Raw genomic sequence first — 17,496 nt, forward strand, 5'->3', positions numbered from 1 at the left:
GAAGTCAAGGGGTGTCAGTGAAAGTGGTAACCCTTCAGTTCCCACAGATGTGGCCTGACTTGCCCAGAATCTGCAGCATGTTCTGCTTTTATTGTACTCAAGGGAATGAGTGCAGTTATATACCAATGTAATATAATTAATGTAATATAATTAACCTATATTAATGTAAGAGAGGGATTACTGGGTGAAGGATGGTCCATGTGTGTGAGACTGTGAGAAAAAGAGTGGAAGAGCGCATGCAAGATAGTGCGAGCATGTGAGTGTGTAAGAGGAGAGAGGGGCAAGGGAGTAAGAGAGAGCAAGGGAATGAGAGAGAGAGAGAGGGCGAGAGAGTGAGAGTGAGAGAGAGGGTAAGGGAGTGAGAGAGGGCAAGGGAGTGAGAAGGAGAGTGAGTGAGAGGGAGTGTGAGAGAGGGCGAGAGGGAGAGGGAGGGTGAGTGAGAGAGAGACTGAGGGAGTTGGAGAAGCGGAGGGAGTGAGAGAGGGCGAGAGAGTGAAAGAGAAGGCGAGGGAGTGAGAGAGGGTGAGAGTGAGGGTGAGGGTGTGAGAGAGAGAGAGAGTGAGAGTGAGAGAGAGGGCGAGGGAGCGTCAGAAATTTCCAGCATCTGGACTTTAAAAATATATTCATTCTTTTTTTTCTTGCAGTTTTTTTAAAGCATAATGGGACCTGAATTATTTAAATATTAAATTAAATGTTTCTCTGATTTATGAGGTTCATATTGACGAGATTGAGTGAATTTTGTAAAAAAAAAAACGAAATGCCTGCATTGAAACAAAACAATTCCTCACAATTGGTTGGAAAAAAGTGTCAGATTTTTTATATTTTACCACATAAATTGAAGGATCAATCAATATTACTTAAAATCGGAATGAGTTGCAAACCATGGTAAATTTTAACACTAACCTGAATATATATGTGACATTTGAAACTGCTTACCTTTTGCATATTATTTTTCAATGAATGCTACAAGGAGGATTCATGCAAGTCTGCAGGTTCAATTACTTACATCAAGTGCCTCAGAGATCTCTTCAGCACCTCCCTGTAGGTTTTCTGTTTCTTTGAGTTTCAGCTCCAGTTCATCAAGCCATAGATTTTCTGCCTCCAGATAAGACAGTAATTCACACCAACATGACCACACCTCCTGAGAATCAATGGAGGAGATTCAAGATTGGAAGTGAAGAGAAAATTAAACATTATTATGCACGACGATCAACAAGATGTTTGGATGCTGTCATTGAATTGTGGAGTGTGTTCCAAGTGTATGTGAATATTCTTTATAACGGAAGTACCAGTTCATAGAGAAGCAATATATTATGTTGATAAAAACATCTGCACTTTGAACCTTCCAAGTAAGTCAAGTCTCCGCTCTTCGGTGCACTAAAAGATACATAGACTTGCCATCATTATGATAATACAGGGGATTGTATATTATGGGACATATACACCAAGCTTTTAGCACGCCAAATCTAAAACTGCAGACTGGAAGGTTTGATTAATGTATTAATGTATCACAACTGTCCCATGCTTCCAGTCTCCTCCCTTTCCCCAACTTGCATCGTAATGAGAATAAAAATCCAACAAGGTATAGATCACATTGTAATATCTGATAAACATCATTGTGACTATTTCATACAAGCAATAATACACTGACTACCATTCTCGTCAACTTTGAAATAGATACATACATGCCACAAATTAGGCAGGTAAGTCCTTTGAAAACATGTGGAGTTTCCTCTAAGTTGTGCCACCGGTGCTTTCTTTCACGTTATTTCATGCAGAATTAGTTCACAATATTTTACTGGCATGCTCAGTGATGCAGCTGGTTGAGCTGCTGCCTCACAGCGCCAGGGATCCAGGTTCAATCCTGACCTCGGGTGCTGCCTGTGGAGTTTGCATGCTCTCCCTGTGACCTTGTGGACTTCCTCCGGGTGCTCCAATTTCAACCCACATCCCCAAAAAAACAAGCAGGTTTGTAGGTTAATTGGCGGCTGTAAATTTGGATGAAAAAGTAGGGTAATATAGAACAAGTGTGAGTGGGTGATCACTGGCCGGTGTGGATTCGATGGGCCGTAGGGCCTGTTTCCATGCTGTATCTCTCCACTCAAACATAAAATCCCATTGTAATCTAATGGACAAACCTCAAGAGTCTTGCACTTTCTATTCAGCCTGCTACAGAGCCGTTGGTAATTGCCCGTCAGCATGTCCAGCTCAGACTTCAAAGCTTCATGGGCTGCAGGAGGGGCCTTTGTTATGAAATTGTTAACGGCATCACTCAGGAGCTTCACCTTCATCTCCTTTTGTGTAACTTCTTCCTTGGCTCGCTGTGAAATGGTAGAGAAGAAAATGACATGAATGAGAGCTTCCTATACAAACTGCAGTTAAGTTCATGCCAGAGTACCTCTGTTCTCAAAACCCGTCCTCCGTCACAATATTGCAGGAGAAACTGTACTCCAGATCAACTGTGTGTTCAGAAGCTTGTTCTGGATTTACTGGAAAACAGTTGGTTGTAGGCCTCTATAAAGTCCAACAACTATTATTAGAGGCTACATAGAATATCAAGTTGATTGTCCAAAAAATACTCAAAACTGAAATTGTCAAAAATGTTGCATTGAAACAGAGTAATTTTTGGACAATCGATCCATTACTTCTAAAAACCTCCACATTCATTATTTCAGTTGCTTGATTAGGACTCACTTTGCTCACCAGGGATATGTAATGAAAAGATACTAATACTGCATTTAATGGGAACTGCCTGATACTTTGTGGAATAGTACCAGAGTCCCTAAAGCAGCTGTTTGAATAAAAATAGGGAAGAGCTACATCCAGTTTAATCTCCCCCACTTTATCATTACTTTTGCCCCACAAGCAAGCCACGTCCAGATCTGAATAAATGTAGTTTCCTGAAGTATCAGTTTGGGAAAGAATTAGAAACTGCTTTCACACACAATTTCTACCACTTCAGTATCATTAAGAATAGTAGTCTTATACAGCAGCTATGTTTAGTTATTATAAAAGGGTTACAACTTACATGTTGGGAGTGATCTTTTGTAACTGGACAACATTGAATCGAAGTTCAATATAAATGTTCATGTCATGCTGTCTTTAAATATGGGGGGGATATCCATTTTCATTAAGCTAGCCAAGGAAGACTGGACATTTACACCCGAACACACCCAACTCTATTGACTAAGACCATATTCTATCAAAGACCCTGAGATGGGTGTACAAATCAAAAAAAAAAATGCAGGTGCTGGGAATCCGAAATAATACTCGGAGCACAAAGCAGGTCAGGCGGCAACTGTGGAGAGAGAAGCAGTTATCATTTCTGGCCAGAGAAAGATCTGACGAAGGGTCTCAGACATGAAATGTTAATTGTTCCTCATCAGCCTGAACTGCTAATAAGTGTATCAAGCATTCTGTGTTTTCATGGGAGGAATCTAAGCATCATGTGAAATAATGGGTGACAATGTGGCACAGCGGTAGAGTTGCTGCCTTACAGCGCTTACGAACGGCAGAGACCCGGGTTCGATCCCGACTACGGGAGCTGTCTGTGCGGAGTTTGTACGCTCTCCCCGTGACTGCGTGGGTTTTCTCCGAGATCTTTGGTTTCCTCCCATACTCTAAAGATGTACGGGTTTGTAAGTTAATTGGCTTGGTATAAATGTAAATTATCCCTAGTGTGCGGAGGATAGAGTTAATGTGCGCGAATCGTTGGTCAGTGCGGACTCGTTAGGCCGAAGGCCCTGTTTCCACGCAGTATCTCTAAATTAAACTCAAACTAAATTTAGGGAAACCATTTGATCTGATGTCGATGTGAAATTTCTCAGGAGGTATTATTTTAAAACAGACTTTAACCCAGTTAAAATGAATGATTTCATGTTTTAAATCGCCTCACCAGTCAAATAGGGAGTTTTGCAAATGCTCGCAGCAATTGTTCACCTGATATTCCCAAAGGACACAAGGTAAAGTGATGACATCTTCCTTTGACTAAAGAAAACTTCTCAGGAATGAAACTACATGTCAAAAAACATTTGGAGATAATAGGAGACTGAAATCAAAGCAAGCACTCAACAAATATCAAGTGCTCCACAAATCAATCATAAAATCACTTATAAATTTACCAACTATCTTTACAGAACAGATCTGTACAAATCACATGCATCTCACTGGCATAGTATATATTTAAGGCATAGTGTACAATACAACGTTTGTAGATCAGTAACAGAATCCACAGTGCCATGGAAACATAATGGACTTCTGGCTGTTCATCATCCTGTTACTAAGCAACGTGTTGCTTCTCTTTGGTAATCAAAGCGATATTTGTTTTTGGTCACTGCTGAATTTTATAAAAAGAATCCAATAGTTTGTTCAGAATGAAGAAGTCATTTCATAAGGAGATCCCACGGTTGCCCAGATAACACTATCTCAATCACCATTAGCTTAAACTGAGCAATGACAAGCAGCAATTGGTCATTACTCTCCAAATTATACATACCGTTGAGTTCTTACAATGGCAGCACTCATGTTAGTTCTGAACATTGCATAGAATTATGTCCAACACATTCCTATCTCTTTAAAGTCAGTGGTGGTGGTGCATTTTCAGTCTTTAACACAATGTTTTGTCAACATTCAAACATTTGGAAGTCATTGGCTGCAATGGTGCTGGTAGAATAAAAAAGCCACACAATCCAGAAATGGGCCCGTCATCCCACCATGACCATGCTGACTTTATTGTGCATCCATACCAATCCTATTTGCCATCATTTCTTTCAATACCGTGCCCATCAAGTTCCTGTAAAATTGTCTCTTACATAAAGTGATTACATTTGATTCCACCACCTTACCTGGCAACAAGAACCGTACATCAATCATTCTCTGTGTAAATAAACACGTTCTCAACTCCCCTTTAAAACTCTTTTGATGCGCATGCCATGGGGGAAAGATTCTGCAAATCGACATCTATCTATTCTATTATTATCTCTATCAGGCCATCCTTAGCCTCCTTTGCTGCAGGGGACCACATCCCAGCTTGTCCAATCCCTCCCCATTAATGAACTCCTCCAACCCAGGCAATATTGTCATCAATCACCTCTGGATTCCCTCCAAATCAACTACATCATTCCTATAGTGTGGTGATCAGAAGAGCACACAATATTCAAAGTCATCCCAATGTTTATATTCTATTCCCTGGCTTCATAAGGCAAGCGTGCCATATTCATTCTTCACATTCCAATCTACCTTTACTGCCATTTTCAGGTAGTTTAGTCTAGTTTAATTAAGAGATGCAGCGTGGATACAGGCCCTTCGGCCCACCAAGTCCGCAACGGCCAGCAATCCCAGCACATTTACATTATCCTACACAGACTAGGGATAATTTACATATACCATGCCAATCAACCTACAAACCTGTTAGTCTCTCCGGAAACCTACAAACCTGTACGTCTTTGGAGTGTGGGAAGAAACCGAAGATCTCGGAGAACACCCCAAGCGGGTCATGGGGAGAACGTACAAACTCCGTACAGACAGCACCCATAAGTCGGGATCAAAGCCGGGTCTCTGGCGCTGCAACGCTACTGCTACGCCACAGTGCCGCCCAGGTAGCAACGGACTTGAACATCAATTTATCAACCTTGCTGACTGCCCAACTATTTACTGCATGTATTCAACTCCTATTTGACTTCCCAAATGCATCACCTCGCACGCATCAGAATAAATTTCCATCTCCCCACATTTGCCCAACTTCCCATCTGATCAATATTCTGCTTTAGTTGTAGACAACCTTTATCATCTTCCACAATGCTACCAACTTTCCCGTCATCTGCAACCTTTACGAACGATACCTCTTACATTCACATCCAAGTCGTTATAGCACAGACAATAAGTGCCACGCAATGATCACTGCACAACACCAATGGTCGAAGATTTGCAGCAGAAAACCATCCTTCCACCACGTCCTTCTACGTACTATCACCAAGCCAATCTTGCACCCGTTTAACTAGTTTGCCATGTATTTTATGTGCTTTAATCTTCTGGATTAGACTACCATGTGGGATCATGTCATACACTTTATTGAAGTCTATATGATCTCATTGAGGTCTACATGAACTCTATAACCATCATTAATGCTTTATTATTATTAATGTTTAGTGTTTTCTGAGTCATTCATAACTGTCACTGTATGTCATGTTGTTACTTGTGGGCGGAGCACATATAAATTCCTTGTATGTGAATACTTGGCCAATAATCTTCCTTACTTAACTCTACCAGCCTGCCTTCATCAACCTTCTCCTCAAGAAAGATTCTCGCGTTAGTGTGGCAAGAGTTCCCTGCTGACTTTCCCTGAACCTTTCCAGGTGTACCTTAAATCTTAATACCTTAGAATGTTCTCCAATAATGTCTCTGTCACTGATAAAGGCTCACCTGTGTGCAGTTATCCGGCATATCCCAGGTACACTTCTAATTTAATGGAACAAGATAAATTATACTTTGCTCTTCTGGCACCTCACCCGTGGCTAACAAGGATACAAAAATTGACACAAGGAGCGGTCGCAGCTATCTTCATCCTTGCTTCCCACAGACACCTGGGATGGATTTTATCAAGACCTATGGATCTGTCAATTCTTATACATCCCATGACAACTAACATGTCCTCCTTCTTAATATTGAACGGGTCCAGATTAACCATGAACCCTTCCCTGAACTCACTATCATCCATGTCCTTCTTATTGGTGATATATTCATTTAGGACCTCACCCACAAAAGCTAGCTCCTCACAAAAGTCACACCTTTGTTCCCTAACACAACCCACTCTATCCCCAGCTAACTTCTCCCTCCTGATGGCCATAGATGCAGATTTTCCTTGATCTTATTTCCCAAGGATATTTCATGGCATCTTTATGTAGGTATGTTGCAAAGCCTACCTGAAGCGTCGCTGAAAATCTGTCGCTGCGGGTGTGCGCGATTTTGGCGCCGTTTAGAGGGGGGTGGGTTTAAAACGCGATTTTCTCTAGGCTGTTCCAATCGAAGATGTTCAGCCTAGATAATTATTAACGAAAAATCGCTGGAAGACCCCGTCGCAAAAGCTATTATTAGTTTTAAAGGCCTTGTATAATAGTTATAATAGTTTAAAAATCAATCTCTAAACCCGCGACCACCGGCAGCTGTCAGGGTCTCATAGAGCAAACAATTGAAGGTAGGCTGCTTATTTTTACATTAAAAAGGGCTTCTTAAGATCCCTTTATACAAAGTTTAATATTGCGAGTAGCTAATTTTGGGCCCATTATATCCCGCTGTATTTTTCTGGGCATTTGAGGGCACAAATCTACCGCAATGTGAACGTTCTAAACCAGCGCGTTCACAGGAACCCACTAGAAAGCTGATTTAAAATGGACTTTAATTTGCAGCAATTGAACACTAAATTCCTTCCATTTGGCCTATAAATTAATGTAAATGAGATTTTAAAATCATGTTTTATTGTGAATTATTTATGAATATTATTTGGACACTTAGGCTATTTAAAAATGTTAATCATTTATTAAGAAATGGATAGATGTTTAGATCTAGCTTTTTTGTTATGTCCATAGAAAATCAATAGGGAACAAGATGCTAATTTCCGAGTATGAAAATGGCCATAACTTTTTAAATACTTGAGATATGAAAGTGAATTAGGTGTCAAATTAAACTTCTTTTTATGCTTTATCTGATGGGATAAATTACAGACTTGATTGTTTTAATCTCAAAATTTTGTAACATTGCTACTTTATGCGCTCCTAATTTATTTTTTAAAGTTCTCTCCTTTACTCTGTGTTCCTCTAGAGACTTCCTCAAATCCAGTCGCCTACACCTGCTTTATCTTTCTTTTTTTTAAATCTGAGTAAACCTTTAATATAATTTGTCATCCAAGATTCATCTTGCTGTTGTTTGCCTTTCATTCTTACAAGTGCATGGTGGTCCTGAACACTTACTATGGTAATTCTCCTCCCAGCACCCCTACTTGTCAGATGTTGCTATATCCCCAGTATACCCAGTCGTATAATAAACAAAGAATCACGGTTAAGTATACGAGCATAAAAGAGCACACACTTGGTGCTTCAGATAAACCATGCGTCTCAACGCTTTGCTCAAGAAAAACCTAATTAAAAAGATAATGACATTCTAAATTAAGCTGCCAATTTGCAACCCTCCAAATCACAACAGCGTAGTTCAAATACAATAAAATATTAAAATAATGAATTGTGGAATGGAAAAAACAATCAGGTCATAAAATGACAATCATGGAGAAGGATGTAAAGTAAAGATTACAGAAGAGCAGCTTGTTTTATCTAATTTTGAAAAATCTCTTATGTTTTATGTTTAGGGCCATCAAGAAAACGTAAAATGTGTTTGAATGGATATGTTCCCTTTAAATTACCTAAAACTCTTACGAAATACCAAGGTTCTCAAATGAGTCAACTGAAAATTCATTGGAGCAAAGTGATGTCATAAATTAATTTACTTTTCAAATATCTACATGACAAATGGATTGGGGGAAAAAAATGGGTTCTGTCACAGGTGCAGATTAGAATCCCCAAAGGGATTGTAAACATTAAAAACAACTGCAGACCACAAAAAATATTGATATTGTTTTATCTGGGCATCTTCCCAATTTGGTTTGTAGCTCAACTGGCAAGGTTGATAGTTGCAAGTTCAGGTAAGGCTCAAAGATATAAAAGCTATTTATCGCAAATGCACAAAGATTATTGCTGTTGGCAGGTTTACCAAAATAAACTCCCTCGCATAAAGCAAATTAATCTAATCAAGAACACGTAAAGATAATATTGTGGCAGTAGATGTTTAAACCTGGCATTAATTTTGTGGGCAAATCTAATAAATAGGAAGAAGAAAATGTACAAAGTTGAAAAGGCTGCGATACCACAAACTACTTAAACGGAACATGTCAGATGCAAACATGGAGTTGTGAGCTCACCTTGAGTTCTTCTACAGCTTTTTTGAGCTCCTCGGGGGTTTTGTATTCAAAGTCTCTTTCCAAATACTCCTCCTCAGCTTGTGCTATCCATTCCTGCATCTCTGACAAGTCCTTCCTGAGACTCATGGTCTTATCAAGGCCACCCTTTAATGCATTCTTTTTGGCATAAGCCTATTTTATGGTTAAAACAAAAAACAAGTTTTTACTATGTTTTCCTCACATAATGTCTAACATAGCACATGTCAACATTGCAAAAAAATCAACATCCTGGGTTTTCAAGTTTGCATATTTTCATCTGAGAAATGAATGAAGCTTTCCTGGAGCTACTGATTGACGCATCCACAGCACTCTGCATCCTTAGAAGTCTTGAATAGTGACAACATTTTCTACACTTGTATAAGCAGGCCAAAGGGAAGTAGAAAAATAATCAGGGTTTCATTTTCCGGAGATGAGCGAAACTTAGGATTTATGCAGCTTGTGGCTGAATTAAGTTATTAGATATGGCCCAGGTTTGCGAGGGGGAAGGGAGTGGAGGGGAGTCACCTTCAACACTGAAGCAAATATAACGCAATGCCAAATAAATTGCAACACCTTCTTCTTTGATGGTGCATCTATTCTGCAGGAGGTAAGTGAAGAACGCTCCATGCTGCCCTGGTTGGACAAATGAGCTTCAGCAGATTATGGAATGGGTACCTGTTCTGCTTCTGTGAGAATGAGGAAGCTTCCATTTGAATGCCTTTCCACTTTTGAATACATTTTTGCAGGTATATTTGCATCAGTGTTTTTCCTAGCTCTTTGAGGACAGATGCAACTGATGCAAATCAGCCAATAAAATATAATAGGCTTTGCCAAATATTCCCTCCAAAAATCCTTTGCTGCACTTTGCTTATTATCATAGTATTTATGGCATCTCCAAACAGCAAAATAAAATTTAAAAGATAATGAAAAACTTATAATTGACATCACTGTTTAAGCAGATGGAACAACTCACAGGGTTAGTGATAAAGGGGAAGGCTGATTGTCAAAAAACTTCCACCAGCAATGGCTTGCATACATTTTATTCACAACCAGGTTTTGATGTTTTGCATAATCAGGTAGGAATTGGATAATTATGAGCATGTAAAGTAGCAAACTCAGCCATTCTTTCTCTCCAACATGATTTAGTATTGCTGTGTCTTTCAGTTGCACACTTAGATTTATGGCATTGTTAAGCACATCATCTGGTACAATTCGTCTCTCCAATAAATAATTTCTAAGCGCTCTTGGAATGATGGCTGCAGCCTTTGCAAGATTTAGAAGGGTCCCAGATATGAGGCACTTCTCCCACTTAGATGTTCAAGAAAGAACTGCAGATGCTGGAAAAATCGAAGGTAGGCAAAAATGCTGGAGAAACTCAGCGGGTGAGGCAGCATCTATGGTGTGAAGGAATAGGTGACGTTTCGGGTCGTGACCCTTCTTTAGTCTGAAGAAGGGTCTTGACCCGAAGCGTCACCTATTCCTTCGCTCCGTAGATGCTGCCTCAATCTGAAGAAGGGTCTCGACCCGAAAAGTCACCTATTCCTTTGCTCCATTGATGCTGCCTCACCCGCTGAGTTTCTCCAGCATTTTTGGCTCCCACTTAGATAGTCTGGGGAAGCAGGAATTGTTCTCCTGACAGTAGAGAAGGTTGAAAGGTAATTTGATGCCTGCATTAAAAACAAGGAGCATCCATCTAGAGGGATGAGTAAAAAAACTGCTCCCATTGGTTTGTGTTGATACTTCAGAGGATATATACCTGACATGGTTCACTAGATATCCAGGGTGGATGGGGGATGGGGGAAAGTGACCCGAGGTAAAAATCTTCCTTGGTGCAAAAGGCACAAAGTGCTGGAGTAACTCGCCGTGTCAGGCAGCATCTCTGGAGAACATGTGTAGAGTCGGGACCCTTCTTCAGACACCAAACCGAACTGTCACCTATTCATGTTCACCAATGCTGCCTGATCCGCTGAGTTACTCCAGCACTTTGTGTCCTTTTGGCTAAACCGGCATCTGCAGTTATGAGGTCAGAAGGAATAGGAGTAAAATTAGGCCATTCGGCCGAACAAGTCTACTTCACCATTCAATCAAGGCTGATCTATCTCTTCCTTCTAACCCCATTCCCCTGCCTTCTCCCCATAACCTCTGACACCTGTAGACACCGTTCCTTGCTTCATCCTTAGTGCAATTGGCTGGCTGATGTAGAACTTATTGCCTGAAAGGATGTTGGAAGTAGATACAATCAACAGGAATTGGACCGACAGGCGAGGAGGAAAAATGTAGAATGATGTGCGGAAAGTGCAGGAAACTGATTGGATTGTCCTTGAAGAGATCTAACAGAGGCTCATGGGCTGAATCGCCTCTTTCCATCCCATCACAAGTCAATGATACTGATCATCTTGGCAGACTTGTGTTTTTAAGGCTATAAGGACGAAAAGGAGAGTGAAACAAAGTTCTTCATCAGACTGCAGGGGTAGTCATATATTTCTATTTGTGGGAAAAGGAAAAAGAAACATGAAATCAATCTTTATAGAAACCATGTCAGAAGCGGAAATTACTGTTGGTAACATAAAGCAGTGGATACATTAGACCATGGCTTCTCTCCTGTGACTGCTTATAAAAAGCGCATTAGGATGTGTATCAAACACCTGACTGACCAAATTTGTGCTTAAAAATCCGAAATACAGTAATAAATTATCTATCCCCTAAATGAAAAATGTTTCACATTTGCTTTTTACCATGTTCGAATACATGATTATATTATTCAGCCTTCTGGATCAGATGCAGGCTGAGAAATATTCGAAATTGTTTTTCATGTTCATATTTATATCTTCCTTTTCGACATTTTATTCTAATTTCTGAAAAATCTTGAGGTTTTATTTGGAATCTGCGCACAGAAGCACCATGATGTATTTTGTCTGCAAGGCTGTGAAACAATGATTGCCTTTTGATGTATTCGAGCTGTGCCTGTGCAATAAACCAAACTGTTGGCAAAATGCACTCATATAAATGTTATTACTTGGAATACATAATTCCTCACTCGCAGGTTTACTTGATTAAATAAACCAATTGGAAAGAGCACTACAATTTATCACTTTTTGACCATTAGCAAAACTTTGTAAAAACAATCTGAATCTATCTCCTTGATAAGAAACTATATATTGAATGTCATGCCTTTAAGGAAACTGCGCTTGACATTTTAAAGCATGGACATCAAATCAAACCAGTATTGACTTGCCAAGTGACAATTTCATTTTGCCACCAGGAGGATATGATTTTTTGGTTTGTTGATTTATTTCATCCCATCACCTCCCCAAAGTGCAGTTGCTGTTCTGTGACCCATCTGTCGGCCAGGAATGGGCATGGGCCACAACAGGGCACTTTCTTCCCTGGGGGCATCACTGAACCTCGTGCATTTTCAAAACAATCTGGTACTTTCATCGTGTAGGAAGGAACTGCAGATGCTGGTTTAAACCGAAGATAGACACAAAGAGCTGGAGCAACTTCTGAAGAAGGGTCTCGACCTGAAACGTCACCCATTCCTTCTCTCCAGAGATGCTGCATGTCCAGCTGAGTTATTCCAGCTTTTTTTGTCTATCTTTGGTACTTTCATTGCGTGGGTTACTGTCAACAGTTTTATACCGAGATTTATTTAACTAAATTTATCTTTCATGGTTGACACTGTGGAATTTAACATAATCTCTCCAGACCTTGCGAGCAGAGTTTGGATTACCGACCCAGTAAATGAACACCATGTGTAGGAAGGAACTGCAGGCACTGGTTTAAATCGAAGATAGACACAAAATGCTGGAGTAACTCAGCAGGACAGGCAGCATCTCTGGAGAGAAGGAATGGGTGATGTTTCAGGTCGAGACCCATCTTCACAGCATATTACTTTATTGAAGATGGAGGGCAATTTTTGTTTTCAATCCTTAAATCCAGCACAGCAAATTGTACAGCAAACAGCCCTTCATGATTGCCTAATATCGTCTGACCTTGGCAAGATGCATTAATTCCAAACATGATAATTACTTAGGTCTCCTGTATGATTGCAAATGTTGGACAGCTAGGCTGGTCTCCTGCAAATGGTTGCAAAAAATGAGGCAAAACGGGACAATATCTACTGAATATAACCACTGTTCATGGAATGCTCCCACTGAATGAAGCAAATGTCAAGAACTCAACATTATCCCTTCCCCTTTTTTGAGATAATTCAAATTGAAATAAATTTACGAAATTATCCATTAACACTCGAAGAGGGGCAGATTTTGTTCATGTTGATCCTAGTGTGTTCTTCCATTGACATTTTCTTTGCAATCAACCACAGAAGAAGTATGACAGCAGGGGTTACATGTGGTTTCCCCCTGCGATGATGATGGATCCTCACCTACGTCACCTCTGTGTCCCGTAGTTTTGCTCTTGCTCCATCTCCACCCAGACAGAACAAGGATAGAGTTCCCCTGGTCCTCCGGCTTTCATTCTACATCCAACATATCATTGTCTGACATTTCCATCACCTCCAACGTGATCTCACCACCAGTTGCATCTTCTCGTCTCCATCCCTTTCCGTCTTCCACAGACACTGTTCTCTCCCCAACTCCTTGGGTCACTCAACCCCTTGGCAGACTGAGTGCAAGTGTTCCTACTCCAAACCACCCCCACCCCAGGTATTATCCCCTGCAACCGCAGGAGATGCAATCATGAATATTTCCACTATCCCCCTTGCATTTATTCTGGTAGAATTGATAGATCTCCTTTTTTCCCCAGTACAGCATAACAAAGTCTCTATCATGCTTCAATACATGCAGAGATTCAATACATGAAACATATAAGATTGTTAAGGGTTTGGACACGCTAGAGGCAGGAGACATGTTCCCGATGTTGGGGGAGTCCAGAACCAGGGGCCACAGTTTAAGAATAAGGAGTTAGCCATTTAGAACGGAGACGAGGAAACACTTTTTCTCACAGAGAGTGGTGAGTCTGTAGAATTCTCTGCCTCAGAGGGCAGTGAGGGCAGGTTCTCTGGATGCTTTCAAGAGAGAGCTAGATAGGGCTCTTAAAAATAGCAGAGCCAGGGGGTATGGGGAGAAGGCAGGAACGGGGTACTGATTGGGGATGATCAGCCATGATCACATTGAATGGCGGTGCTGGCTCGAAGGGCCGGATGGCCTACTCCTGCACCTATTGTCTATTGTCTATTATCTATGTCACACTGGCTGTTCAACATTTCTCAATATTCTTCACTATGCCAAAGATAAAATGTCCAAGAACTTTGTTCTGGAGTCATAAAGCACAGAAACGGCCGAGATGTCCATCTGATCTAGTCCTATTTGCTCACATTTGACGCATAGTCCTCTCAATCTTTCCTCTCCGTGAAGCTGTCCAAATCCCTTTTAATAGATGTTATTGTACCTGCCTCAACCAATTCCTCTGAAACTTATTCCACATACCCACCCGCCCTCTGTGTCCCTTCAATTCCTATCAAATCTTCCCCCTGGCATGCTAAACCTATGCCCTTTAATTGTTGATTCCACAACCCTGGGAAAAACACTGTGCATTCACCTCTTTATGCCTCTCATGATTTTATGCTTCTCTATAAAATCATACCTCAATCTCCAACACTCCAAAAAATAAAGTCCCAGCCTGTCTAATCTCACATCATAACCCAGTCACTCAGGTCCTGGTAATATTCTCATAAATCTATTTTGCATTCTTGTAGGATTAAAGACATGATTCCTATAGCTGGGCGACAATAAAATGAACACAAATTCCAAGAGCTGCCTCACCAATGACTTGTACAACTACAACATAATCTCAACTAGTATACTCAATGCCTGAAATCATGAAGGCAAGCATACCAAAACCTTACTTCACCAGCCTGCCTACCTGTGACACAATTTTCAAGGAACTATGTACTTCAAGGTCCCTCTGTTCTACAACACTCCCTAAGGCCCTGCCGCTCACTGTGAAACTGTTATCTTACTCTATTTGCAATACTCGTCCTTTTCCACGTCTGGTATACTCACCTGTTTACAAATGTCATCCCAACACGCATTCAGATCAGCGAGTTCAGTCTGTAATTTGCTCACATATTCAGGCTCAGCTTGGCTTTTCAAGGTTTCCCCAAGTTCATTAATACCATTTAAGCTGGGCTGGATAGTTTGGATGTCATTCACTAAAGCCTGAAATCAAAAGACAAAACGTGAAAATACCTGTAATCTTGTGGTTAAAACATGGAGCAAAACTCTGCATTGTCACAAAATCCATAGTTCAGTTGGAAAGCCCATCTACATCTCGTGTAAATACTTGTTGATGATTCAAACTATTTTGGGGAAACTCAGTACATCTCAAACTGAACACCACCTAGAGATTGATTACCAAAAAAACATTTCCAGTTGCACTCAAGTTTGTTGGAAGTATTCAATGCAGTTTGTAGACGTTTCTTCTGAATGGTTTAGCAATGATGCTCATGTCCATGTCAATAACTGGTCGGGTTTTGATTTCCCCCACCAGTACAAACCAGAAAAGATTGTTGGCACAGCCATCAGCACATGGGGAGGCAATCCCGTGGTATTACAATGACAATCATACTTGATGTCAATAAGCTGAAAGCATATTCAAAGTAATAGTTCACGTATCATTGAGAGAGAGAGAACAAGAAGCAGGTTAGCAATGTCAAAAAGACAAGGCTGAATTACTTTAACCCACTGGGAGTTTTCATACCCTTAAAATAAGACACTAACATTTTCATTGGCAGGTAGTGTGACTTCCTCCAAAAATTCTGATGGCTGTCTGATCTTCCTTCAGGTATTTGATAATTTTAATCATTCATCCAAACATCAATTCCTGAATGATCTACTCAATTAATAATGCCCTGGTTGGAGGGGATATGTTTATTTCTCATATCTGTCAGCCAACAATTAGCATGTCCCACAAACATGTTGAATCAATTAATTTTGATTTCAAGAGCACCAGGAGAAATATTTACCAAGTCAAAGGATTTTAAAGTAACAATACCAGTTATGGGTCCTGTTTCATAAGTGATAGGAATCGGCCATTACATCTATCAAGTCTACTCTACCATTAAATCACAGCTGATCTATCTCTTGCTCTCAACCCCATTCTCCTGCCTTCTCCCCATAACCCCCGACACCCTTAAGCCCCTGTCCCACTTTACCGAGTTACTCACAAACTCTCCCGAGTTTTCCCCTTGATTTGAACTCGGGGAATGTCGGGTAATGTCGGTAGCGAGCTCATAGGAGCCCGTAGGAGTCCGCAGGTGTTTCATAGCGGCTCGTAATGCCAGCCCTAGGAACTCGGGGCATCAGGTAAGTCGGGACGTTTTTTCAACAAAGGTCCACGGGTTTATAAAAATAGCCCCGAGTACCTACGAACGCCTATCACCGTAATTCTCCGAGTTCGAATCAAGGGGAAAATTCGGGAGAGTGCGTGAGTAACTCGGGAAAGTGAGACAGGGCCTTTACTTGGCAAGGTCCAGCAAAAGACAATCTTAAGTAAAGCAAATGGTACTTTCATCAGTGATGAACGTTAACATTGTTGTCTTTTGTTGAATGTCGCTACATTGAGTGTGAGATGTTGGGATAAGGTCTGATCGAAAGACAAAGACACTGATCGAAAATAAAAAATGGCTCAGGTCTCAGACAGTAAAGATCTGACAGTATCCCACAATGCAGTGAGTCAGGTTCATCACTTATTTAAACTTTAACTTCTTTTAAGAGACAACACATCTTGTTTTCCTTTGTGCTTTTCAATAAGCCAGTAAAAAAAAAAGTTGACTTCAATTCTGCAAGATAGTTTCACAGCACTATACACACAATCAACTTACAACTGTAACTTTATAACTTTCTCCATGAAGAATTTCTTCTTCCAGGGTCCTGTCTTCACTGCCTTCTGCAGCACTCAAACTTGGAATAACTTTTACCTTTAGCAATAACCCAAGACCAGTTTCTGGAAGTCAGACTTCATGACCACATTTCAGGGACTGCATCCTTTCTATCTTCTTTCTTGCTGATGTGTATATCCAATGAGCTAACAATGACCCTAGCTGCAGTGACATGCTCAGTGCATTTACTGCAGGCTCATCTACCCTTGAAATGGCAAACATTAAGCCATAGACCAATGGCTCAAAGTATTTAGTTCTGAACAGCAATAGGTACAAAATAGATAACTATTGAAAGAGATAAAAATGAATACACTGCGAACATCTACACTGACTCAATTAGCCCAAATGGAAATTTTATCACTTTGTTCAAAACAAAAACTAAATTCTGCTCATTGAATAGCAAATGCAGTCTCCTTTTATCCTTGCAATTTCTGTTTGTTCACCAGACAGACCGTACTTCTCTCGTAATTCTTATTCAGTTCAGGAACCACCTCTGATGAAACTTCTATTGCTTCAAATTCCCTGCTTTTAACCACTTAGGGCACAACCTCAGGACATATATAATTCCTGGTGGAGCAGTTCCCAAATAAATCCAGCGATGTTTTATGCAAAC

At 40.5% G+C, this 17,496-nt stretch overlaps 1 protein-coding gene across 12 annotated transcripts in view; it reads right to left on the reverse strand.

Moving 5' to 3' along the window:
- Positions 1 to 17,496, reverse strand: part of dmd (dystrophin) — a 1,663,772-nt gene that overhangs the window by 976,877 nt on the left and 669,399 nt on the right. For all 12 annotated transcript variants that reach the window (XM_033033201.1, XM_033033203.1, XM_033033205.1 and 9 more), the window contains 4 exons: positions 15,007 to 15,162; positions 8,966 to 9,136; positions 2,139 to 2,321; positions 1,007 to 1,141 (listed from right to left, as the gene is read on the reverse strand). In XM_033033201.1, coding sequence (XP_032889092.1) covers positions 1,007 to 1,141; positions 2,139 to 2,321; positions 8,966 to 9,136; positions 15,007 to 15,162 — 645 coding nt within the window. The remainder of the gene's footprint in view (positions 1 to 1,006; positions 1,142 to 2,138; positions 2,322 to 8,965; positions 9,137 to 15,006; positions 15,163 to 17,496) is intronic.

The sequence above is a fragment of the Amblyraja radiata genome, chromosome 14 (genome assembly GCF_010909765.2).
Source record: "Amblyraja radiata isolate CabotCenter1 chromosome 14, sAmbRad1.1.pri, whole genome shotgun sequence".
In the NCBI taxonomy this organism is placed as follows: Eukaryota; Metazoa; Chordata; class Chondrichthyes; order Rajiformes; family Rajidae; genus Amblyraja; species Amblyraja radiata.